General features: G+C 35.0%; 1 protein-coding gene across 2 annotated transcripts in view; it reads right to left on the reverse strand.

Moving 5' to 3' along the window:
- Nucleotides 1-26545, reverse strand: part of LOC123563963 (ras-GEF domain-containing family member 1B-like) — a 77358-nt gene extending 50813 nt beyond the window's left edge. The window contains exons 1-2 of one of the 2 annotated variants that reach the window (XM_045357161.2): nucleotides 26261-26545; nucleotides 1351-1401 (exon numbers count right to left, since the gene is read on the reverse strand). In XM_045357161.2, the coding sequence (XP_045213096.1) occupies nucleotides 1351-1401; nucleotides 26261-26335 (126 nt within the window). In that variant the 5' untranslated portion in view covers nucleotides 26336-26545. Of the gene's footprint in view, nucleotides 1-1350; nucleotides 1402-19412; nucleotides 20615-26260 lie in introns of those variants that run through there. The other variant, XM_045357162.2, reaches the window with a different exon arrangement.
- Between the last annotated feature and the right edge of the window lie 309 nt (nucleotides 26546-26854).

The following is a 26854-nucleotide window of genomic DNA, read 5'->3' on the forward strand; positions in this document are numbered from 1 at the left end:
GATAACAAATATTCAATTGTCCAGTTTTACCAGGAAATCCTAGATTTTCTTTTTCCATAAAAAGACAAGTTTAGTCAATACTCTAGGAATCATCCAATTAATGACAGCCTCAATATTTCATATCCAAGTCCAATTACGTTTCCATTTTTCTTTACTTAATGTAAAGCTATCCCCAAGATATACAACAAACAGCTCCCAAAACAGATATGTTAAACATTACTTCATTTGCTTATCAGACATACAGATCTATTGCTGTTTCTTCAGAAATTCTGTGGAAAAAACTGACACTTTTTAACCGGTTCCAAAATTAATCTTTTAACTCTAATATTGTTCAGGATGGACAGATGAATTAAACTGTTGCAATATGTAATGTCATTACCAGTATATTGACCAAAATATTAATCAGATTTGTAAGTCATCACTATTTTTGCAACTTACTAAACTTCCCTTACTTGAGGTTAATGAAATCATCCCATGAACAAGACTGTTCAATTACTTTATCAATCAATTAATCAACTATGGCCATTTCATTCCCAGTATCTATTAAATATAATTGATGATGATATATGATTGTAAATGGTCAACAAACATGCCAATGGTCATTTACATTAAGTGGTCAGCATCCATCACTCTGCATATCCAATATAAATGGAAAAATAAAACTTCTTAAAAACTGATTTTCAGCGTATCAATAAAAGCATTATCACTGCCCGCTGTGGCACAAGCAATGTTATTAATATTTGAGGTGAACAGTAATGGAAAATGTCTAAATATGTGTGTTTGCTTATGGATAAAACATAAACCCATCAAGGATAATTTGATTTCTTGTCAAGCAAAATGATTTGGATGAAGTATCAGTATCTACATAGTCATCTGTGATCAGAATCACAATCGTGTGGAGACTGAATGCAGCTCTGTAAATACAGGATTTTATGTTTTTCAAGCATACAATACTTTAATAACTGCTAGCTAGATAATTCTGTTATTTTGATGCATTTCTTCTGTGACCTTGTCCTTTGAGGGATCCTGTTTTAGTGGTAATTAGTCATTGCATGAAATTTAAAGCCAAAGCTACTATAAGGATAAGGCAACTCTAAGACCCTCCACAAAATTTTCAGGGGCACAAAACTGAACTGCTTCATAAATCTTTTGTATAGCTAAAAGTAATAAGTTATCAAGCAATCTGAACTGCCAACATAAGCCATTACAAATGTATGTCCATTTTTTTCAAACTGGTTAACAAAAACTGGTAATGGTCACTTTCTGAAAACATCAGGTGACCATAATTATGATTTTACCAGTTCCAGAACCCAATTGTTGTTGTGTGATGTCTGTATGTCTTCTACTTACTCTAGTCTTTGGTGTCTGTTTGAGTCCAATTGCTGGTTGACTTCTAGGGGCCTGAAAGTATAGAAAGGATCCACTTTATCATAACTTTCATGACATTACTTTATTGCACGGCCCATCAGGGCCGGGCATATAGAGGTGGTTTTAGAATGTGAAATGGGTTCGGATTTGACAATTTTTTCCCTTCGAGTCATATTTCTGTTAAATTTTCGTTTGACACTCAGAAAGTGAATATTCTAACGTGTAATCACAACAATAATGGAATTAAGTAATAGTTATAGTATGTGTGAGAGTGTGTTACCAGGATATATCAGAGCTAGGGGTACATCGAGGGTATTTTTCTCTGCACATATCGTCGAGGCCGGTAGGCCGAGACAGATATGTGAAGAGAAAAATAACGAGATGTACCCCTAGCTCTGATATATCCTGGTAACACACGAGCACTACATATTATAACTGTTTTATCGCATAGTTTATCATTAAAATTTATATATTATTTTCATTTAAATTTGTTCATTATTATTTTTACTATTTTGATTCCCTTTCTGCGCCTCGCTGACTGAAACACTAAAACTTCTGTTTTAGAAAATGTGTTCCCCAGATAAAAGTACCCAACAAATTTCTGCATTGGTTTTAAATCTTTGCATTTCATTGGCCAGACATATTGTAAAACTTGTTGTTTTGTTTGTAAAAAAAAATCAGAGAAAAAGAAACATTTGAGAAATCTCAGAATTTCATATATTTCATGTATTTCTGAATTTGGCAATAACTATCAAGTTTTGGAAATATTCTAGTTTATTTATTCTTTTACTTTATAAATGTAGGTGTTTGTGACAATTCTTTCTCTGTGAACTGTAGATTGGAGCTAAAATCATCTTTTCTTTGAAAGGAAAAAATTATACTCCCTTGATAGGACCTCAATAGAGAAAAAGTGTTCCGATATATATCGGAACAGTTTTACTGTGCTGATATATATCGGAACACTTTTTTTCTTATGAAACTCCATAGAGATTTCCGTGTTGATATATATCGCAACAGTTTTGTAAGATATCAGCACAGTTTTGTAGTAATAATGTGTGTTACTATGTATAACATGCTGCAAAGATCAAAGGAAAATTGCCGCACTATGCGATAATATTATTTAATTTTGTTTCTTCTGGTTTATATTTTGCAATATTTGCAGAATTTGCATTATATTGAATCGGATTTGATCAATTTCAGCCTTTCAAGTTATTCGCGCTGGGCCATTCGCGCATGCGCAGTAAAATTATGTCATTCTTGTATAAAGTGTAGTCAGTGTAACGTCCTTTTCTATTAAAATATTTTGAAGTGGATTTTGTCAAGAACAAGGTAAGTTGTTACCAACAATATTGTTTTTGATAACAATGCATTTTGAGTGCCAGTTCACATGCGTTGATCTAAATTTTAGAATAAACTGAACTCAGCGAGTCACCCTAAGTGATGACCTACTTACACTATCAATAGGAAACATAAATAAATAGCATGCTTTAGAAGACTTTTTGCTTAGATACGCATTTTATTAGGTTTATAGAGGTGAGTTGCAGTCAAGGTATCATTTTTTAATGTGTACAAATGTGAAGTTTTTAAAGACGGAATAATGTAAACAATAGACCACGTGATTTTTGGCGCGATTTTACTACACATACATGTACATATGCTACTTTTGGCAGGTGGCGCTGTGTAAGGTTTTTCCAATTATGAAATGAAGCTATTTATAAACATATCCCAATGTATGAAGGTTACGAAGTAGGCCTTGAGAAACAAAAATCAAACAACACCAAATCATAGAAAGAAAGATTTGTTTGACATGAAAATTGAGGAGTATGTAAAACATGCATATTAATTTACAAAACAAGTGTCAGTATACTGATATAAACATTGAATTCCAGAAAATGACTGCCTATAGGGGCCCCACTTCCGGACAGTCAAACGTCTTTAAAAACTCACCATTTTCAAAGAACTGTTACAAATGTTCGTTTTGATGCATTTGCAATGGCAGTGGCTACGATTACGGTACCGTAATCCTAGCCTCCGGTTCTAGGATTACGGAAGTTCCGTATTCCTAGACAACCCTATGAGGATAGGCTAGGATTACGGAAGTATTTTAAGAGGCATAAAGTATATGTTAGGACAAGCATAAATGATGTTGTAAACTTACTTATTTCACTTAATTTTTCATGCCTGCCTTATTATTTCGTGTTTTCTATCCGCCGTTTTGGGTTAGTATAATCTTAATGGCGGCGCACGGAAATATATTAGAAATATGAATGTCAAAGTTAGATTAAAAAAAGAAAAATCTATACTTTGAATTTTATGATTTATAACCATATTGTATGTTATTAAATTCCATTTGTGTTGACTTGATGAAAAAAAAATGCAGGTATATACGAAACATAGATACTTCTATAATATTTCCGCGCACCGCCATTAAGATTATACTAACCCAAAACGGCCGATCGACAGCACAAAATATTTAGTGAAATTAAGTGAAATGAGTAAGTTTACAATGTCATTTATGCATGTCCTAACATAAATTTGATGCCTCTTAAAATACTTCCGTAATCCTAGCCTATTCTCATAGGGTTGTCTAGGAATACGGAACTCCCGTAATCCTAGAACCGGAGGCTAGGATTACGGTACCGTAATTGTAGCCACTGCCATTTGCAATAGTGTGCGAGTGGTGAAATTTCACGTAACAAGGTGGAACACTGTTTTCAGCAATTGTTTATCTTTATTTCTTAACAAATGGCATTAATTTTCAAAGGGAAACAACTTTTTCTCGATGATTACTTAAAATAATCGGAAAAAGTTATCTCCCTTTGGAAATGAATGTCATTTGTACTTAAAATAATTGGAAAAAGTTGTCTCCCTTTAAAAATGAATACCATTTGTAAAGAAATAAAGATAAACAATTGCTGAAAACTGTGTTCCATCTTATTATGCGAAATTTCACCGCTCGCACGCTATTCCAAATGCATCAAAACGAACATGTGTAATTGTTCTTCGAAAATGGTGAGTTTTTAACAAGGTGGAACACATTTTTTTAGCAATTTTGTTGTATGAGTTTTGTTTCTCAAGGCCTAATTCTCAACCTGAAACAGTTACTGAAACATAAGGCATTTTAATTTATCAATTTGAGACCGCGTCAGAACTTTTGACTCTGTGTCTTGGAGAGAAATTTCTCTTGTACATACTTCCTGATAACAAGAGGCGCGAGGCAGTATGAAGAGATAGATAGTCGAAATAATCCGATGTATAAGCTTGTCTAAAGAGATAACAGGTCTAGGATTTTGTAGGTTCTGTAAAATTATAGATAGAAAAATCTTTGAAATCATGGATGGTCCGGGTCCATATATGTACTGTACAGTATATATTTTAAAACGAAGAAATCCTAGAATAGACCATGCGACTTATGGCGCGAATTTACTACACATGTACATATGTTACACTCGGCAGGTGGCGCTGTTCAAGGTTTTTCCAATTATTAAAGCGAACTATATATTGTTAAACATAATCCAATGCCCTGCACAAGGGGGCATTTCGTCTTATTATAAGGTCCAATGATAGTCCAGATAACAGGCGATTTGAGACCTCGTGAAAAATTTTGACTCGCTGTCTTCTGGTACATACATGTACATCCTGATGATAAATAACAACCACTACTTTTCTGCTAGTTTTGATTACAAGACGAAAATTGTGTTTTGGACTCTTGTAAGTGTATGGATGTATTGAATGACAAATCAATGCTTTTGACATAAAATTAAAGTGATAAAGATTTATATAGGCCCTAGATTATGACACTAACACATTTTTTTCAGGTTTTTCTGCATGAGTGACAGCAGCTATAATTGCATATTTTGTGCTACATTTATTTGATTTATTTGAAGATATCCCCAGTTTTTAACAACTGCCCTGACCTCCCAGTTATGATCAGAAGTTAATTGTTGAATGTTGGGAGTATTTCCGTAAATGTAGATATGGATTTATAGGGAGATTACGCAACCACTCGATGAAAAATGAAAATGTAATTTTAGTCCCATTCAAATACACTTAGGTGCTTTCACTTTGAAAAACAGTGTATAATTTCCAATCTGCACACTTTCCCGTCTTAAAAATCATATAGTATTTAAGATACCCTGTATGACTACAATTTAGGTATACATGTACTGTAAGGCCAAAAAAATGTTTCCAGTAACATGCTAAAGAAAAATAGGTAGGTAGCTGGTCAGTAATTTTTAAAAAAAATCTGGATTTTATTATCAAGTGGGACCTTTTGGAAACTATTTTTGTGTACAAATATATGAATAAGGGAGTTATTCCTTTAGAGCATCAGTAACAGGGATATAAACTAGCTATTTTATTTAGGGGCCCAGACTGTCAAAAACAAATGTTTAACATTAGATATATGGGCATTTTCTCCAACAATTTAGGGTCCCAGCCCAAAATCTAGGAACCATGGGCTACTGGGCCCCTGCTAGGGGTGTAACAATATGCTAGTCTCACGATACAATATGTATCGTGATACAGATGCAACGATACGGTACATATCGCAATGCGAATTGAGTATCGTAAGTAAGCATTTATGTGACAAAATAAAATTAAACAATGTCTATACTCTTGGAATGATACATTTCTTTAGTTACTATCTTTAACACTGATTGTATGAAAGATATCATGCAATATTTCTAGTTTTCACTTATCGTTTCTGTATTGTGAAACAGACCTATGGTTCAATACCCGTATCGCCAAACTGATGTATCATGATAAAATGAATTTCGAAATAACAGGCCTATGATACGATATGCGTATCGCCAAACTGATGCATCATGATAAAATGAATTCCGATGTATCGTTACAGTTACCTTGAGTAAGTTGATTTTTAACATCACTGACTATGTTTAAAACATAAAAAGTGCAGTTTTTCTACTTTTTGTTAAAAAAAAACTTTATTAATATTTTTGAGAGAATTTCAGCAGCTCAATAGAAAAAAAGGTGGTAAATCAGCTTATATACAGAGTTGACATGGTAGAAAACTTGAATGATTACTAATATCCCCATTACCATTTTTTCACATTTTCATGCTCCCTTTCAGCTTTAAAAACCGCAAATCGAACATTTATCTTAAGTGATATTGCTAGGATATTGCAGTACCACTGGCCAGATAGCTCAATTGGCAGAGCAACCCAGAATTGAGGAAATTACGTTTGGTAATTTGTGTTTTGGGGAGGTTCCAGGTTCGAATCCTGGTCTGGCTGTGCAAACTGTCACGTTGTGAAGTTAACTTTTTTCCAGTTTTTTTTTTATAGAAGATCTACAGGTAAAATATAAAAATGCATTTTATTTACTTATACTGCTGTAATACTGTATTTACCTTGAAATAAATTTATTCCCCACTATTTTGTTTACTCTTGGGGGCATATTTGTACACTTTGATTTTTTTTAGCTTTTAGCTCTTGTGATCACTCGATGTCACATTTAGCTTGTGTATGCGATAGAGGCTTTATTTTTCAACTGATCTTCATGAAATTTTGTCAGAATGATTATCTGGATGAAATATAGGCCAAGTTCGAAAATGGTTTTTCTGGGGTCAAAAACTAGGACACTATGTCAAATCAAAGAAAAGCCTTGTGTATGCGATAGAGGCTGTATTTTTCAATTGATCTTCATAAAGTTATGTCAGAATGATTGCCTTGATGAAATCTAGGTCGAGTTTGAATATGGGTCATCTGGGGCCAAAATGTAGGTCATAGGTCAAATCAAAGAAAAACCTTGTGTATGCGATAGAAACATTATTTTTCAATTGATCTTCATGAAATTTTATCAGAATTATTGCCTTGATAAAATCTAGGTCAAGTTTGAATATGGGTCAAACACTTTGTTTTTTTGGGCCGTGCGACCATCTATTTGCTGCATCTTGCAGCAATTTTTTACTTGTTCTTCTATAATAAACTGATCAAAGAATGGATCTGCTTTTTCAATACTGGAGGGCAATTTTGGACAGCATTACTGTGAATGTAGAGTGCAGACCTCTAAAGAACCTAATTAAGCGTTTCTAATCTTATTATAAAATCCACTCAGCTGCCACTACAATAAAACCCAAACAATGCATGAAAGTGTACCAATTTGATGTGAACTTTTACAGTTCAGCTACTGTTATGGGAAAATGTATATAATTATTCAAATTTTTCACTTCAAGTGGCAGGCTGCATACAGTAACTGTGAGAATCAAGTGTTTTCAAAACTTTCTGTAAACTGAATGGAAAAATCTCAAAGGCAGAACTGTGAAATGCTTAACCTTTAAAAAAGTTTAAAAACTGGGGATGACACTAAGAAGGTCTAATCTTTTCCCAGGTGTGAAGAATGACCCTATTGTAAAACCCAGGTATCCCTACACCAGCCCCTACATTAAAACAGATAATGTGTCTGTTGTCCGGGCACAGCTTGAATCATCTTTAAACTTGCATATAATTTAACTAACCCCTCATGATATTAAACTTTTTTTTAGGATAAAACATTTAGATTATTTTGATAAATTTAATGGACTTTTAGACTTTGTGACGAAATCTAACAGGTACTTTTTAAGATAATCTGAATTTTAAAATCACTTTAAACTAGGTGCGTGTCCAAAGGACACAGGTGCCCAGGGACTATTACCTGTCACTGTCTCTAGGTGAAATATTTTTTTAAGATATATTACAACACAAACGTTTAAGCGCTGGAAATACAAAAGAATACAATTATTTTGTGGCGCATCTTTAAGTGAGTGTGAGACTTGCTGTTCCTCATCATGACCGCAGGAAACAAGAGGATGAAGGTATTCGGAAGAGCCTTACACTGGCTACGATCAATGAAGACTATCCTCCGAAAACATGGACTCGTGTCTATACAGATGGATGAGCCACATGTGCCATCAAGATGGAGGAGCAGGAGTTTTCATCACATCATGCAGCCACAGGAAAACTCTGCAGCAATTACTAGGCAGAGACTGAAGCACTCATGATGGCCATCTCAGTGGTTGAAGACTCGGCAGATAAAAGCTCCTTAGTCATCTTTCTCACAGATGCACTGTCTGTCATGGAAGCTCTGATCAACAATAAAGCTCCACAGCTGGCCAGGAGAATGCAGTGCAAAGTAGCACTCCAGTGGATTCCACCCCATTGTGGACTTGCAGGCAATGAAGAGGCAGAACAACTGGCTAGGCTAGGAGCTCAGTCAGAACAACCAACAACACCTGTGAGCTACAAGGAGAAAGTCACCATCATCAAGGCACTAACGAGACCAAGGATAGAGGAGCTTTTCATCTCCTTGATCGGTCTGAACAAGTGATGCTGGTCAGGCTTCGCTCAAGGCACAACAAGCACAATGCTCACATGTACAGGAAATACAGACTGGCACAATCACCAACCTGTCTATGTGGTGGGGAAGATCAGACTACGGATCATGTACTCCAGAAATGTAAAAGGCATGACCAAGAGCAAGCTTCAACTTGGCTGATAGATACCTCGATTCACCTGAAACTGTATGGAGGCATTGAGGATCTGCGGCAACCCAGAAGTTTCATCGAGGCTACTGGTCTGACAGTGTAGGGCAAAGAAGAAGAAGAATAAAAACAACAACATAAGTGTCATTCTAATGATGAAATATGATATTTAAAATTTCTATACAGTAAATAATTCCAAATAATTCAGAAAGTGTGAATCTATTTTAACCAAGGGCAAATACCCCAAAAACAAACATAATTTATGGACCTATACATTTTATTTCACCATATTATAGACCATATGTCTATTAATTTTACAACTGTGAGAAGTTTTACTAAAATCTACATTGTAGAAAAATTTCTATTTGCAAAAGCAGTCATCTGCCAATTACGAAAACCTGCATCAGGTAAATCAAGCAAATGCGTATCTTTTATGGAAATATAACCAGATGGTTAAACCACAATTTCTTCCATAACTGAATGCAACTCTCTGCATGTGACTTGATAAAGGCCTTGGGAAAAATGTTCATGAACTTCATGAATTTGTAAGAATTCATGAATTATTTCATTAATTATCAAAAAAGTTCATGAACAACAAGGAAAAGTTCACTAACTTAAATTCATGAAGTCTCAAGTTCAAGAATATTACTTTCATTTCATGAACTTGTAAATGTAGTTCATGAACATTTCAGAAAATCCATTAAATGATTTAACTTAAAGAAATTCATGAACATGAAAATGAAATTCAGATAATGATTGAAATTGTGATTCAGGAACTACAGGGTTATGACCCTGTAAAAATGTTCTAGAAGTAGTATTAAGTTCTTGAACATTCAAAAACTTCTGAAGAACTTAGAGAACTGTTCTTGAACCAGCATAACAGTTCTTTGACTGTGATTCTAGAACGATAGTTCTTGAACACTGGTTCAAAAACTGCAAAAGTTCAAGAACTTATAGAACTTTACCAGTTCCTGAACAGTTGCTGTTGGTCTAGACTAAGACTAAGAACCAAAATTGTTCATGAACACAGGTTCATTAAAAGTACTAAAATTCATAACCTTTTTCTAGTTCAGTGTAACCAGTTCTGGAACCCAATTGTGAGTTTCTGAACTGTTCATTCATTAAACATAAAACTTAGGTTTATTACCTTTTACAATAAATGAATAAGTTCATGAACTTTTCATGAATGTTCATGAACATTAAATTCATGTCACATGATCAGTTTCCATTATTTTGTTGCATGCTGGGAAATTTTTTGCACATGTGATTCAGCGATTTTTGAGAAGTTTGTGCAGCAAATAAGAAGGAAATAATTATCATACTACAGTTAGGAATGGTTTAAAAGGAACATGAGTATACTGAAAATCAAATAAGTAATTATGGTGTTGTCATAAATCATTCATTTAAAAAAAATAAAATCTTTTTAAAATGTCACAAGTTTTCAAACAAAGCTAGTATCTGAATTTCAATCTTGAGATTAAAGTAAATGATACATTGTTTAACTTAATGTCTTGTATTTTATACAGCAATTGTTTACTTCTTATTATGCTCCCAATCCCACTCTAGTTTACTGTTTTACTCAACATGTCATTTGTCGAGGGTGGAAAACGTCATTGTCACAGTGACTCAGCAGAGACTAAAAAAAACAGTCTCTGGCCAGGCTAACTGAACAACACTTTGACCTACAGGATTTTTTCTGGAATCAAGCTCTACCGAAATTGTTAAAAGAATTCCATTACATGCAGATCTCTCTGGTTTTTATAGTGTTACACTCCTACCAGGTTTCCCTGACTAGTTCATGAATTTGTTCATGAATAAGTTCATGAACTTTTATTTTCTTTTTTATTTAACAAAATAGTTCATGAATAAATATTCATGAAAATCAAAATTTATGTTTCATGAATTTCAATATTCATGAACTAGTTAATGAATTAAAATTCATGTATGATTTTTAATTCATGAACAAGTTCATGAATAAAAATTCATGAAAATCAAAATGTATGTTTCATGAATTTCAATATTCATGAATTTGTTCATGAATTAAAATTCATGAGAATCAAAATTTATGTTTCATGTATTTCAATATTCATGAACTTGTTCATGTATTATTTTAAATTCATGAACAAGTTCATGAATATTGAAATTCATGAAACATAAATTTTGATTCTCATGAATATTTATTCATGAACTATTTCATGAACCTTTTTCACAGGGGTACAGCTATTTCATAGTGAATTATTAATTCAGTGAATGTTTATTATAGCTGCTTTTTTTTAATGTTTTAATAAAAGATAAGGTAAGCATACAAATACCAAGAATCTCCAATATTGAAATCATACTCAATTACTGTAAAGGTGCAAGACAATTTCAAGGTTTGACTATATAAGTTCTGAGGCCCAAGATTCCCTTTTGTACAATGATACAATATATCTGAGGAGCCACAAAATCATGGCTGAACTGCCAGTACTTTGCATCCTTTCCACTGACAAAACCTATAGGTGCTTCTAGTCTTTTCTACTTAATTAACAAAAATACAAGACATACTGAACGTTGAAAGAAATCAAGGGTTATTGCAAACTTCTTTTCAGTCCCCTAGGTATGAATGTTCATCCACGTTAATTATTAATAACAAACATGTACCTTGAAAAAGTCAAGTGTAACTGCTTCTTGGCAACATAAACACTTAATTAACATGTAACTATCTCATAATTTGTCCTCCACTTACACTCCATATTGTTCTTTTCTGTGTTTAAAAATTATTAAGGCAATGTGAGAATATTTCTGTTTCAAAATCATAATGACAAGATAACTACTAGCTAACCATCCATTGTCAAGGTACAAATTATCATTTGTCATTCAATTTCACTTCAAATTACCTATTTGTGTCCGCACAGAAGGAATGTTAAAAGAAATGCACACTGCCTAAATTCTGAGGTATAATTTGAAGGGACTACAATTGGGCAATTTTGGCAGGGCGACTACCTGTTTACCACAAAGCAGAAGTTAAGAAGTTGACAGCTTCAATTACTGTGACAAGTCAAATGGTTTATCACGGCCAGAAATTTGTACAAACCCGACAGAAATTGCGAAATTGTCATTTGTGCAGGAAAGAAGCGTTTACCATAATGTCCAGTACTGGACAGGTATAGTGACCATGCACGGACACAGCCAATTTTCTCAGAGGGGGTCCGATCCCCTGCCCCCCCCCCCCCCCCTTGGAAATTTTGAAATTTAGCACTTCATTTTTGGCATTCTGGGACAGTTTTATGGACTAACCTGTTAAATTTGGGAAAATGATAAAATCAAGCTTTCTTGAAGGTAAAATTTTTAGTTTTTTTAGATAAATAATATGAATTATGTCGGGGTCGTATGTAGCAGCAGCCGCATATACTTTACATGCAGTCCTAATGTTGCCTTTTTCGAAAAACATTTTCTTTCCTTCTTGTCTTCTTTCCTTTTTTAAAGATTTTCCAGAGGGGGTCCGGACCCCAGGGCCCCCCCCCTCTGGATCCGCGCATGGTGACATATCATGCTTTCTGTTTATGCAGGTAAACTTGTGTTTGGTTAAATTTCAACAGAGCACAATTGTCTGAACAGTGTACAAACTCATTACTGTTTTTTCAGGCAAGGGTGGAAAAAAAGTGGTAGACAATGAAAGCAGTAACATTTTTATTAAAAAAAAAATAAACAATGAGACAAACATTTCCAACATCTTTGGACGGTTCAAAAATCCCATGTTAAACATACGATAAAGCCCGAAACGCGTAAAAATGTTCCGAATGTAAATCGGGTGAAGTAAGCGCTCTATGTATAGAGTTAGATTATGCGTCTAGATTGATTAAACTGGGCAAGTCTACTTACTTATTACTTGACGATGAAAAAAAACGTGTTTTTTAAATGTTGCTCTTAAACAAGGGTGGCGGTTGAACTACTAAAAGTACAACAACAGTTAATACAAAACAAATCGTACGGTATGTTTTATAATCAGTAGAAGCTAGTCGTATTTACGCTTATGAGACCTGTTTCACCCACAAGTAAAGAATTCACAGGTCCATCATGAAATATTTTCCCCAGCGCGCATATACTTGTCCTATTCAATATGATTGTGGCCTCATCGGCCGCGATCAATAAATTTTTCACTCAAGATGTAATTAAAAAAAAAAGTTAGATATATATAGTATACATGCTAGCATATTAAAACAACTAACACCACTGATTATTAATTCTTTTTTTCTAAAGTAATTCATTTTTGGTTGCGGGTTTATCCCGCTACCAAAGTTAAGTGTATTTTTGACAATCATGTAGCATCTTTATTTGATTCCAAATCACATCCAAAGGAATTTGTATATGTGCTACACAAAGTAGTCCCATTCATGAACAATGTGGATGAATTATCAATGAACAAGCAGTTCTTATTCATCCTCTAGCCATTCACACTGGTCATTTAGATTATATAGGATCTGTCAATGATTAGGTATTCCAGCCCATGGTTACATCACTGACTTCCAGCTGTTCATGTAAGGTCAGGCAGAGTTTATCTTAGATATGAGGCACATTAGTATTTGTTTCTTATACATGTATTTATAGATTGGCATTTAAAATGAAAATAACTCTAGCAAAACCCGCAACCACCAGACATCTCAAGGCTTTGATTCTCTACTAGTATTGCACAATTCAAAACCATCATGAACTTGTTTTAAATACTCCCAAGAAGCTAGGCCGTCGTGGACGGGCCCGACCAGACCATTTTTTTGGCCGAGCATAATAAACGCCGTAGTCAGCCGTACCAGTTTTTTCGCATTAAATTTCATCTTTTGCTTTAATTAAAAGTGCCAAAATCTTGCCTTTTTTATGTAATTATCCACAGCGAGCGGTATCTGTCATGATTGTCCGCGGGTGTGAAAACAACTTCGTCACACTTCGTATCGATCCTGCTTTATTGGACTAATCATAGTTAAACGATTATCTGATGGATCTTTAATTGAGCCGTGCCACGACAAAACCAACATAGTGGCTTTGCGACCAGATGGATCCAGACCAGCCTGCACATCCATGCAGTTTGGTCAGGATCCATGCTGTTTGCTTTCAAAGCCTATTGTAATTAGAGAAACTGTTGGCGAACAGCATGGATCCTGACCAGACTGCGTGGATGCGCAGGCTGGTCTGGATCCATGCTGGTCGCAAACGCACTATGTTGGTTTTCTCATGGCACGGCTCAATTCGGTATGACTTAAAGGACGATTTCTGTTATAATCTATAATAATTGTTTAAATAAAAAGACAACATGACATATGCTTAAAAATTTAGAAACAATTGTGTTTTTCGTGGCGTAATAAAACAAAACTAACCGAAAGCTAATTTCTTCTGGACTAATCTTAAATAATTGCTTTAAATCAAACAAAATCCCAAGGTAAATCTCAACTATAAAAAAATTGAAACTTAGTTTCTATCTACTCTAAATTCTGAAACGTATGCTTAACTTATTGTTCAACTTATTGCTTCAAATTACCTCCAATTCCAAATCAACCTATATAAGGTCAGAAAAACAATGAGCTCATACTGAATAACAGCAGCTCTAATCTACAGTACTAGTTAATCATGCATACAAGAAATTAGGTGATGTCTTTTGTGTTATTGCATTCCTTTATAATAATTAAGGCTTAATGAGGCCTATGCATGATGCTGATATATCATCATAGAGAAAAAACCTTGCCCAAAGATGAAAATGGAAGACAAGTTAGACAACTAAGTAAAGGTGCTGATATATCATCATGGAGAACAATGCCTTGCCCAGAGATGATAATGGAAGACAACTAACTATAGAATGATGCTGATATATCATCATGGAGAACAATGCCTTTCCCAGAAATGATAATGGAAGACAACTAAGTATAGGTGCTGATATATCATCAAGGAGAACAATGCCTTTCCCAGAGATGATAATGGAAGACAACTAACTATAGAATGATGCTGATATATCATCATGGAGAACAATGCCTTGCCCAGAGATAATAATGGAAGACAACTAAGTATAGGTGCTGATATATCATCACGGAGAACAATGCCTTGCCCAGAGATGATAATGGAAGACAACTAACTATAGATGCTGATATATCATCTTGGAGAACAATGCCTTGCCCAGAGATGATAATGGAAGACAACTAACTATAGATGCTGATATATCATTTTGGAGAACAAAGCCTTGCCCAGAGATGGAAATGGAAGACAACTATGCTGATAATACCATCAGGGAGAACAATGCCTTGCCCAGAGATGATAATTGATGATAACTAACTATAGATGATTATATATCATCACGGAGAACAATGCCTTGCCCTGAGATGGAAATGGAAGACAATTATGCTGATAGTACTATCAGGGAGAACAATGCCTTGCCCTGAGATGATAATGGAAGACAACTAAGTATAGATGCTGATATATCATCATTGAGAACAATGCCTTGCTCAGAGATGAAAATGGAAGACAACTAAGTATAGATGCTGATATATCATCACGGAGAACAAAGCCTTGCCCAGAGATGGAAATGGAAGACAACCAACTATAGATGCTGATATATCATCATGGAAAACAATGCCTTGCCCAGAGATGATAATGGAAGACAACTAACTATAGATGCTGATATATCATCACGGAGAACAAAGCCTTGCTCAGAGATGATAATGGAAGACAACTAAATATTGATGCTGATATATCATCACGGAGAACAAAGCCTTGCCCTGAGATGGTAATGGAAGACAATCAACTATAGATGCTGATATATCATCACGGAGAACAAAGCCTTGCCCTGAGATGGTAATGGAAGACAATCAACTATAGATGCTAATATATCATCATGGAGAACAAAGCCTTGGCCAGAGATGATAATGGAAGACAACTAACTATAGATGCTGGTATATCATCATGGAGAACAAAGCCTTGCCCAGAGATGATAATGGAAGACAACTAAGTATAGGTGCTCATATATCATCATGGAGAACAATGCCTTTCCCAGAGATGATAATGGAAGACAACTAACTATAGAATGATGCTGATATATCATCATGGAGAACAATGCCTTGCCCAGAGATGATAATGGAAGACAACTAACTATAGATGCTCATATATCATCATGGAGAACAATGCCTTTCCCAGAGATGATAATGGAAGACAACTAACTATAGATGCTGATATATCATCATAGAGAACAATGCCTTGCCCAGAGATGGAAATGGAAGACAACTAACTATAGATGCTGATATATCATTTTGGAGAACAAAGCTTTGCCCAGAGATAATAATGGAAGACAACTAACTATAGATGCTGATATATCATTACGGAGAACAAAGCCTTGCCCAGAGATGATAATGGAAGACAACTAACTATAGATGCTGATAGATCATCATAGAGAACAAAGCCTTGCCCAGAGATGATAATGGAAGACAACTAACTATAGATGCTGATATATCATCATAGAGAACAATGCCTTGCCCAGAGATGGAAATGGAAGACAACTAACTGTAGATGCTGACAGATGCTGATAATACCATCAGGGAGAACAATGCCTTGCCCAGAGATGATAACTGATGATAACTAACTATAGATGATTATATATCATCACGGAGAACAATGCCTTGCCCTGAAATGGTAATGGAAGACAATCAACTATCGATGCTGATATATCATCACGGAGAACAAAGCCTTGGCCAGAGATGATAATGGAAGATGCTGTTATATCATCACGGAAAACAATGCCTTGCCCTGAGATGATAATGGAAGACAGTCAACTATAGATGCTGATATATCATCATGGAGAACAAAGCCTTGCCCAGAGACGATAATGGAAGACAAACAACTATAGATGCTGATATATCATCATGGAAAACAATGCCTTGCCCAGAGATGAAAATGGAAGACAACTAAGTATAGATGCTGATATATCATCTTGGAGAACAATGCGTTGCCTAGAGATGATAATGGATGACAACTAACTATAGATGCTGATATATCATCACGGAGAACAATGCCTTGCCCAGCGATGATAATGGAAAACAACTAACTATAGATGCTGATATATCATCATGGAGAACAATGCCTTGCCCAGAGATGATAATGGAAGACAACTAACTATAGATGCTGATATATCATCACGGAGAACAATGCCTTGCCCTGAGATGATAATGGAAGACAACTAACTATAGATGCTGATATATCATCAGGGAGAACAATGCCTTGCCCAGAGATGATAATGGAAGACAACTAACTATAGATGCTGATATATCATCACGGAGAACAATGCCTTGCCCAGAGATGATAATGGAAGACAACTAACTACAGATGCTGATATATCATCACGGAGAACAATGCCTTGCCCAGAGATGATAATGGAAGACAACTAACTATAGATGCTGATATATCATCATGGAGAACAATGCCTTGCCCAGAGATGATAATGGAAGACAACTAACTATAGATGCTGATATATCATCACGGAGAACAATGCCTTGCCCAGAGATGATAATGGAAGACAACTAACTATAGATGCTGATATATCATCACGGAGAACAATGCCTTGCCCAGAGATGATAATGGAAGACAGTCAACTATAGATGCTGATATATCATCATGGAGAACAATGCCTTTCCCAGAGATGATAATGGAAGACAACTAACTATAGATGCTGATATATCATCTTGGAGAACAATGCGTTGCCTAGAGATGATAATGGAAGACAACTAACTATAGATGCTGATATATCATCACGGAGAACAAAGCCTTGCCCAGAGATGATAATGGAAGACAACTAACTATAGATGCTGATATATCATCATAGAGAACAATGCCTTGCCCAGAGATGGAAATGGAAGACAACTAACTGTAGATGCTGATAATACCATCAGGGAGAACAATGCCTTGCCCAGAGATGATAACTGATGATAACTAACTATAGATGATTATATATCATCACGGAGAACAATGCCTTGCCCTGAAATGGTAATGGAAGACAATCAACTATCGATGCTGATATATCATCACTGAGAACAAAGCCTTGCCCTGAGATGGTAATGGAAGACGATCAACTATAGATGCTGATATATCATCACGGAGAACAAAGCCTTGGCCAGAGATGATAATGGAAGACGCTGTTATATCATCACGGAGAACAATGCCTTGCCCTGAAATGGTAATGGAAGACAATCAACTATCGATGCTGATATATCATCACTGAGAACAAAGCCTTGCCCTGAGATGATAATGGAAGACAGTCAACTATAGATGCTGATATATCATCATGGAGAACAAAGCCTTGCCCAGAGACGATATTGGAAGACAAACAACTATAGATGCTGATATATCATCACGGAGAACAATGCCTTGCCCAGAGATGAAAATGGAAGACAACTAACTATAGATGCTGACATATCATCACGGAAAACAAAGCCTTGCCCAGAGATGATAATGGAAGACAACTAAGTATAGATGCTGATATATCATCTTGGAGAACAATGCGTTGCCTAGAGATGATAATGGATGACAACTAACTATAGATGCTTATATATCATCACGGAGAACAATGCCTTGCCCAGAGATGATAATGGAAGACAACTAACTATAGATGCTGATATATCATATCACGGAGACAAAGCCTTGCCCAGAGATGATAATGGAAGACAACTAACTATAGATGCTGATATATCATCACGGAGACAAAGCCTTGCCCAGCGATGATAACAGAAGACAACTTACTATAGATGCTGATATATCATCAAAGAGTACAATGCCTTGCCCAGAGATGATAACAGAAGACAACTAACTATAGTTGCTGATATATCATCACGGAGAACAATGCCTTGCCCAGAGATGATAATGGAAGACAACTAACGATAGATGCTGATATATCATCACGGAGAACAATGCCTTGCCCAGAGATGATAATGGAAGACAACTAACTATAGATGCTGATATATCATGACGGAAAACAAAGCCTTGCCCAGAGATGATAACAGAACACAACTTACTATAGATGCTGATATATCATCAAGGAGTACAATGCCTTGCCCAGAGATGATAACAGAAGACAACTTACTATAGATGCTGATATATCATCAAGGAGTACAATGCCTTGCCCAGAGATGATAACAGAAGACAACTTACTATAGATGCTGATATATCATCAAGGAGTACAATGCCTTGCCCAGAGATGATAATGGAAGATAACTACTATAGATGCTGATATATCATCATCCAAATCCCACCAACAGTATGTGTAGTCTGGACAAATATTATTAAGAAAAAAACATTTACGGTGGGGGGGGGGGGGGGGGGGGGGGAGGAGATGACTTTTCAAAATAAATTGAATGAGTGAACATGCCAACAATATGCACACTGTAACTTTATACAATTCATTGCTGTGAAGATTTATTGAAATCAGACCTGCTGTTTGGAGATGGGCTGACAAGACTTTGTGAATCTTGCGACTGGATAGACTGACAAGTTAAAAACGATACCTCCTAGTAAAGGGAGATAATACGACTAGTTATTAATAAAAAGACAATAATTATCTTACCCTTCTCAGATAATGGTTTGCCCTTTCAATTCTTACAACTCCAGATAACTCCATTAAAAGTCAAATGAATCACTATTATTCTCCAGTCAACTTTTAGTTTTCACAAAATTGGGTAGATTATTGATAGTCATTTTAGTAAATTTTTTATTTTCAACCTCCAAACATAAATCAGTTATGCAAAACACCAAGATTCAAACTAATGACAATGAATCAAGGCAAAACACCTCCATGCATTCATTATGCACGTGCATTCATGTACTTTATTCAACATGCAGGTAAAATGATAAAAATCAATAAAGCACATGTGCTTCCCGTCAAAACATGTTATTAATTTCATGGAAGGTGATACAGGAATCAATAATGTTCTGCCTGAATTAACTTTTCTGTTTCAATTAACAGATTGAAGACACAGAGTTGTTGTTTTCCAAATCTTTGTAAGACAAGATATTTTTCACTGGAGTATTAAAAAAGGCATCTCAGTATAACTTTTCACCAATGGATCTCTGTTCTTCCAGATAATCTACAATCATACATTTTAATTCCAACAGGTGAAATTCTACTCTTGGCAAAATCACAACATCATAAAACACTATTTTCAAAGTGCATTTTTTATAGTATGCTCTTCATTAAATTGTTCCAATGTCATGAATATTATTCCACATCTATTTTATTGATATTCCATTTTAATTTCACATTTTACTCAGTTCTGGAACAAAAGCAAAGTCATTATCATCATGTTTTTTTCTAGTAGAAAACCAAACTCTTCTAAGTCCTGTTTCTTCCTGAATCTAAGCAATTATCACGGCCAGGTATGAACTTTTACCTTTCTTAAAACAATCCAGAACATAACAGCAATATCAATTAAAACTCAATGTCAATGATTACTTCTACACATGTTCTTATGTGTAATATAAACACATTTCATCTTTCAGCGTTTAAACAAAACATATGTCATTATACACTATGTTTGCTCTATATTCCTCCACATTTTAATTAAAATATTTCAAATTCTTACATCACAGTGAATGCCTAAAGATAACATTGAAGTTTGTCCATCAACAGCAGAATATTTTAACAGAATTTATGTTTATGTCTAAAAACAATCATTTCCAGTTATTCAAAAGACTCCAAACAATCCATTAAATCTTATCAAAACAACATGACGCATCCCAGCCTAATGCTGAGCAATCCCTAATAGTGAATACATTTAATAGTAGCCAGCAACCTGTAAAAATGTAAATGATAGTCTGAACTACTACCCTTAACCACCCTGTAAAAAGCTCCGTTATTTCTCTTCAACAGAATGACAGCCAACAACCCTATAATTACCAAAAGATAAAATACCAATGTATTTTCAACTATCCATTTCCCATTTTTTTTGGAAGAGTGCAAAGCTAATCAAGTAGATTACTGTACTACAATATTTTATATAATTGTGATCACCTTTTTTTATTCAGTTATCACTAATAATTCTAATATGACTGTGTTTAATCACATCGAAAAATGTGTTTATTTTTGATGAGTGTGTACTACATAGTGTTTACAGGTTTACATTATACAGTAGTCCAACTTAGTTTGCTCAAACTCCAGCCCATTGAAATGTTTGAGTGATCTGTAGTAAAAGCCACCTCCACATGCATTTTTAAGAATAATTGTGTAGTAAGTTATATTTTGCGATCTATGAAAATATTCCTTTCTGGTATGTATTATATGACATCCAATATGTATGGGCAATTAAAGATCACTATCAAAATCTTACAGTAATGATCAAAGACAACTGATGACTGATCTAACTTCAGTTCTGACTTTGAACAATACAAATAAGGAATTACCGTACTTCCTTCAAATATCTTGCGCCATTATCATTGTTAATTGTGCATTGAATAATAAGTGGACCATGATATATATACAATGCCATGGAGCTCTAGCTGGCCCCGTCAATATACATGTATAATGCAACCTGACCAAATGGGGGTACAATGGTTTTCATAGTATACCTTTGGGTTAAGGTAAAACATCTATACATCTACAATGCATTTTCTTTCTGGTCTGGTGCCAGTGGGGGTGGGGAATGAAGAGTGTCAGCTCTGGTCTGGTGCCAGCAGGGTGGGGGATGAAGAGTGTCAGCTCTGGTCTGGTGCCAGCGGGGGTGGGGGATGAAGAGTGTCAGCTCTGGTCCAAAGTGCTGTATTGCAACAGTTTTATTTTGTGAAAATTTTCAGGAAAGGAAATATCTCTCACCAAATAATTATGTTCAAGAGTGTCACATTTTGGAGACCATGACAGTTGTAAATTGTAAGATGCACAAAATCCCTTATTATAACTGTACTTCACAAGGTCTTGCCAATTAGCTGCAATAAATTGCTTCAAAATAGACTGACCTTCTAAAGTAGCTCTGACAAGTGCATATCTAAGATGCCCATTTTAAACACATGTCAATGATTCAAAACATTCAAGAAAAACAACTTAAATGTTCTGATCACTATCATCAGTTCAAAGAGTTTTAAAATCTTGATGAAAGATGACTATCTTACATTTTGTAACCATTTCACAAAAGCCTTATAAAGGTAGAACAACTCCAAGGATGACAGCTAAAAAAGTGGGTGAACCTTGAAACATAGTTTTTGTAAAAGTGTCACATTCAAACAAAAATAAAAGATCGGGAATTTGATTGTAACTGTTTACACTTTATCAAGATATTCTCTTTTAGATTATCATTTTTCTATACAGATGTCTTGAAAACTTCCTAAATTTTAGTTAAACATTATAGTATTTTAGTAGTCATATTCTGCCAATATGAACAAAGAAATTAAGGGACTTTCATATTGTGCCAATATGAACAAAGAAATTAAGGGACTTTCTGGTCCTATCTTATCTTTTCATTCTTCTATAAACATGACCTGGCTTCCAAAATGTTATTATTTTGCAATATTTTTCTCAATATCTTTACTGTTTCTAAAAATATTACTAAGAATGTACAAATATCAGCAACCACTGAGTAATGTCAAAGTCAGGAAAATATAAACTTGCACCTTGACATATTTTAAACTACACAATCATGCAGTAAAAGCCGAATTTTAGAAATGCATTCTCAATGATTAAGAAATAAAATTATAAACACTTTAAGTGCTCAAGTAAAACATAAACTGTTTTTTTAATTGAAAACAATTGCAGCAATTGTTCCTACACCCATCTTGTTTCAGGTAGAGCAGGTATCAGATGACCAGGTAGGATGATCAAAGGCTCTAACTGGTAATTATTTCCAGCATGTCCACTCATAACTTAGGTTTGTGATTCACACCTTACACTTGTTTTTCTAGTACACTGTATTATGTTTTGATCCAGACATACCCTTTAGAGGATCTGATTCCATATTTTGTAATAGTAATACAAGAAGAATCTACAAATAATTCAAAACAGTTTCATTACCTTAAGTATGAACATGAAACTCAACATAAGATGAAACAAGAGTACTACATGCTCATCTGATTTTTTGTCTCTGTACAACAGAAATATTGTCCTAGTCATGATTTTCTAAGTCCAAAAGGGGTCATAATTCTTGCAAACAGCAATGTAGAGTTATGGTACTTGCTGTGCAGGGTCAGCTTTTAATGGTGAATAACTGCTCCAAGTTTTAAAGCAATAGCTTTGACCGTTAAGGAGAAAAGTTGACCTAAACGCAAAACTTAACCAAGAAATCTGATATTTTCTCAGTCCAAAAGGGACCATAATTCTAGCAAAAAGCAGGATGGAGTTATGTTTCTTGCTGTACAGAGTCAGCTTTTGATGGTGAACAAGTGTTGCAAGTTTTAAAGCAATAGCTTTGATAGTTTAGGAGAAAAGCTGACCTAAACACAAAACTTAACCAAGAAATCTGATTTTCTAAGTCCAAAAGGGGCCATAATTCTTGCAAAAAGCAGGATGGAGTTATGTTTCTTGCTATACAGAGTCAGCTTTTGATGGTGAACAAGTGTTGCAAGTTTCAAAGCAATAGCTTTGATCGTTTAGGAGAAAAGTTGAACTTAACCAAGAAATCTGATATTTTCTAAGTTCAAAAGGGGCCATAATTCTTGCAAAAAGCAGGATGGAGTTATGTTTCTTGCTGTACAGAGTCAGCTTTTGATGCTGAACAAGTGTGGCAAGTTTTAAAGCAATAGCTTTGATAGTTTAGGAGAAAAGGTGACCTAAACACAAAACTTAACCAAGAAATCTGATTTTCTAAGTCCAAAAGGGGCCATAATTCTTGCAAAAAGCAGGATGGAGTTATGTTTCTTGCTGTACAGAGTCAGCTATTGATGGTGAACAAGTGTTGCAAGTTTTAAAGCAATAGCTTTGATAGTTTAGGAGAAAAGCTGACCTAAACATAAAACTTAACCAGGCAACGCTAACGCCAACGCCGATCAAGTGATGACAATAACTCATTTTTTTTCTTCAAAAATCAGATGAGCTAATAAAAACATATTATGGGCATTAACTTTTACTAAAACCTGAAGACTTACTCACTCTTTACATTTTTAAATGACAAGCAAATTTGGTGAATTTATATCCCCTGCCAAATGTGTTGTTTTTTTTTGTGAATGAGGGGACTTTATTTTGAAAGATATTTAATTTCCAGATACACAAAATTTATGTATAATAAGGGCTGTGCAATGATTTGTTGGTTCCTAATTTTTACTAAATCAAGGGGGAAAACTCTGACATATACTGATCTATAATTGTATTAAGTTTCTTTAAAATCCATCAATGGGTTACTTTGTTTTGTGGGAATTTATGAATTTTAAAACAATCAAAGTTTTAAAAATCAGTAACACTGCAGTATCTGAAGAGATCCTGATGAATGATATTCATGCACGACTACCCTACAGTGATCTTTATTTGTGTTAAATTTCATGAAAATCAATGGATTATATTGTAATCTGTAAATTTATGGATTTTTAAACATTTACAGGGCAATAACTCTGGTAAATGAAGTGATCCTGATGAAAGTGCACCACCACCCTACAGTGGTCTACATTTGTGTAAAGTTTTATGACAATCCATCAATAGGTTATTTTGATACAATCAAAAATCCTTATTTTTTACAAAATCAAGGAGAAAAACTGCTTTTACAGGGCCAAGGGGGATAATACTAAAAGTGAGCAATGGTAATATGTCCTAATTAATAACTATGTGAGGTTTGGTGATTCTAGCTTAATACTATCACAGTTAATATTTCTACCAGATTCTAAACCATGTATACCATAGACAGACAGATGATGCAAAAATTATGTCCTAGGACAAATAGACTCATGAACAGTATGAAGGATTATGACAGTATGGCAATTGATCAGAACCCTCTCTGGTGGGCAAAAAATATATCATTTTATTGAACATGTATACTTACAATGTATGCAAAGATTAGGTATACTTTAAATCAGAAAGAATACAAAAATTCATAAGATCCATAGATAAAAGCAGAGAGAGCCAATAAAATCCTTTCAAAGATTTGAGGATAAGTTTACCTAAACATCAACTGATACCATGTGTTTGAAGAAATGAGAACTGTCATTATCAAGGTATGTAGAATTTAATAAAGTGTATAAATGTCATATTATATTCAAGTATCTGCAAGGTATGAACTTGTTCCCTCAGATTTTGAAAGTACTAAACCCAACTTATATTAAAACATCAGATATTATATAATTATGTGAAAGGCCTGAAATAACTGGTTCACTTTCAGATTAAAACAAATGTAAACAGCTTATTTCTACCCTTTTCCTGCATTACTCTTACATCATCACAAGTTTCAATGGTAAATTCTGAATACCATGACTGCTGCTATTTACCTACAATATCATGTTTTCTACAAACAAGAGCGCCGCCAAGCGGGGCAATATACGCCCGAAGGCTTACATCATAGGATAGGAGCAAAATTTTAAGAACTTGACTGTTGAAGCCCCAAAGGACTGGAACAACAAAAGGAAAACTTCAAAAAACAAATCTAAGTCCACAAAAAAAAAATTCAAAGTCTACAAAAAAATCTTTATCAGGTACAGGTATGTAAAAATACTCCTTAAAATTGGAGGTACCATCCATGTTGTACCACAGAAAAGTGGTCTCGGCTTTTCCCTACGGCCAATAATAAAAAAGTTTCAAAATAAGCTATTTATAGTAACATAAAAGGGAAGTAATTCAAAAAAAATTATTGTAGGTACAAAAAAAGAGATCTGCCAAATAAAAACAAGAGCACTGCAATGCAGAGCAATATACACAAAGCAAAGTCATATATGACCTTTGACCCTTAAGTGTGACCTTGACCTTGTAGTGAGTCATCCGGAACATGCGCTCTGCACATCGTTGCAATGTGGTGAACATTTCTGCCAAGTTTCTTTGAAATCCTTCCAGCAGTTCAAGAGTTACAGAGCGGACACGAAACAAACTGATATGACTTTTGACCCCTAAGTGTGACCTTGACCTTGAAGCAAGTCATCCGGAACATGCGCTCTGCACGTCGTCTTGGTGTGGTGAACATTTGTGTCAAGTTTCTTTGAAATCCTTCAAGGGGTTCAAGAGTTACAGAGCGGACACGAAACAAACTGATATGACCTTTGACTCCTAAGTGTGACCTTGACCTTGAAGCGAGACATCTGGAACGTGCGCTCTGCACGTCGTCTGGGTGTGGTGAACATTTGTGTCAAGTTTCCTTGAAATCCTTCAAGGGGTTCAAGAGTTACAGAGCGGACACGAAATTGCTAACGGACAGACGGACAGACAGACGGACAGACGGACACCAGCGTCATAACATAATACGTCCCTTCGGGCGTATAATAAAAGTAATTCAACAAAAAAGGCATTAGTAATGTACAAACAGTATAGAACATCCATGTTTTGAGAGCATCTCGGGCTTGCACTGTATACTTCCTTCTCTGTCTCCAAAATGACATCTTGTCTATAGTCCGCAACAAAAACAAATGAAAAATAAAATTCCACTTTACGAAAGAAGTAACACAAAAAAAAACAACGAAATAACAAGCTGTCCAGTTCTATTCAAGCATCTTGGAGTATTTGTTCCTGTATAAGCGATGTGCAGCACTGTGAGATGCAGCAGCTGTCACTTACTTCAGTAAGTTTCTCAATTAAATGATTAGAAATGTATTATTATATCACATACACCTGCCCTACTGCAAAAAAGATTAAATGACAAATGAATGTGGCCTAACAAGTAGGTGGGGGTCCCATTCAGTGTGAAATACATTCTTGGCAAACAGTCAGAAGGGATGAAACATTACAAAACAAATTGTTTCACAGTTTTAAATATACCCATTGTACTTTGACCAGTCCCAAGTAGTATACTGGCTGCTGGACTTAACAAAAAAAAGTTAATTGTATCATGATATTAAAGATATGCAAACCTTGTTACAGGGATACAGCACCAGGTGACTTTTAGTTGTACAAAATGCAAA

The sequence above is a fragment of the Mercenaria mercenaria genome, chromosome 2 (genome assembly GCF_021730395.1).
Source record: "Mercenaria mercenaria strain notata chromosome 2, MADL_Memer_1, whole genome shotgun sequence".
NCBI lineage: Eukaryota > Metazoa > Mollusca > Bivalvia > Venerida > Veneridae > Mercenaria > Mercenaria mercenaria.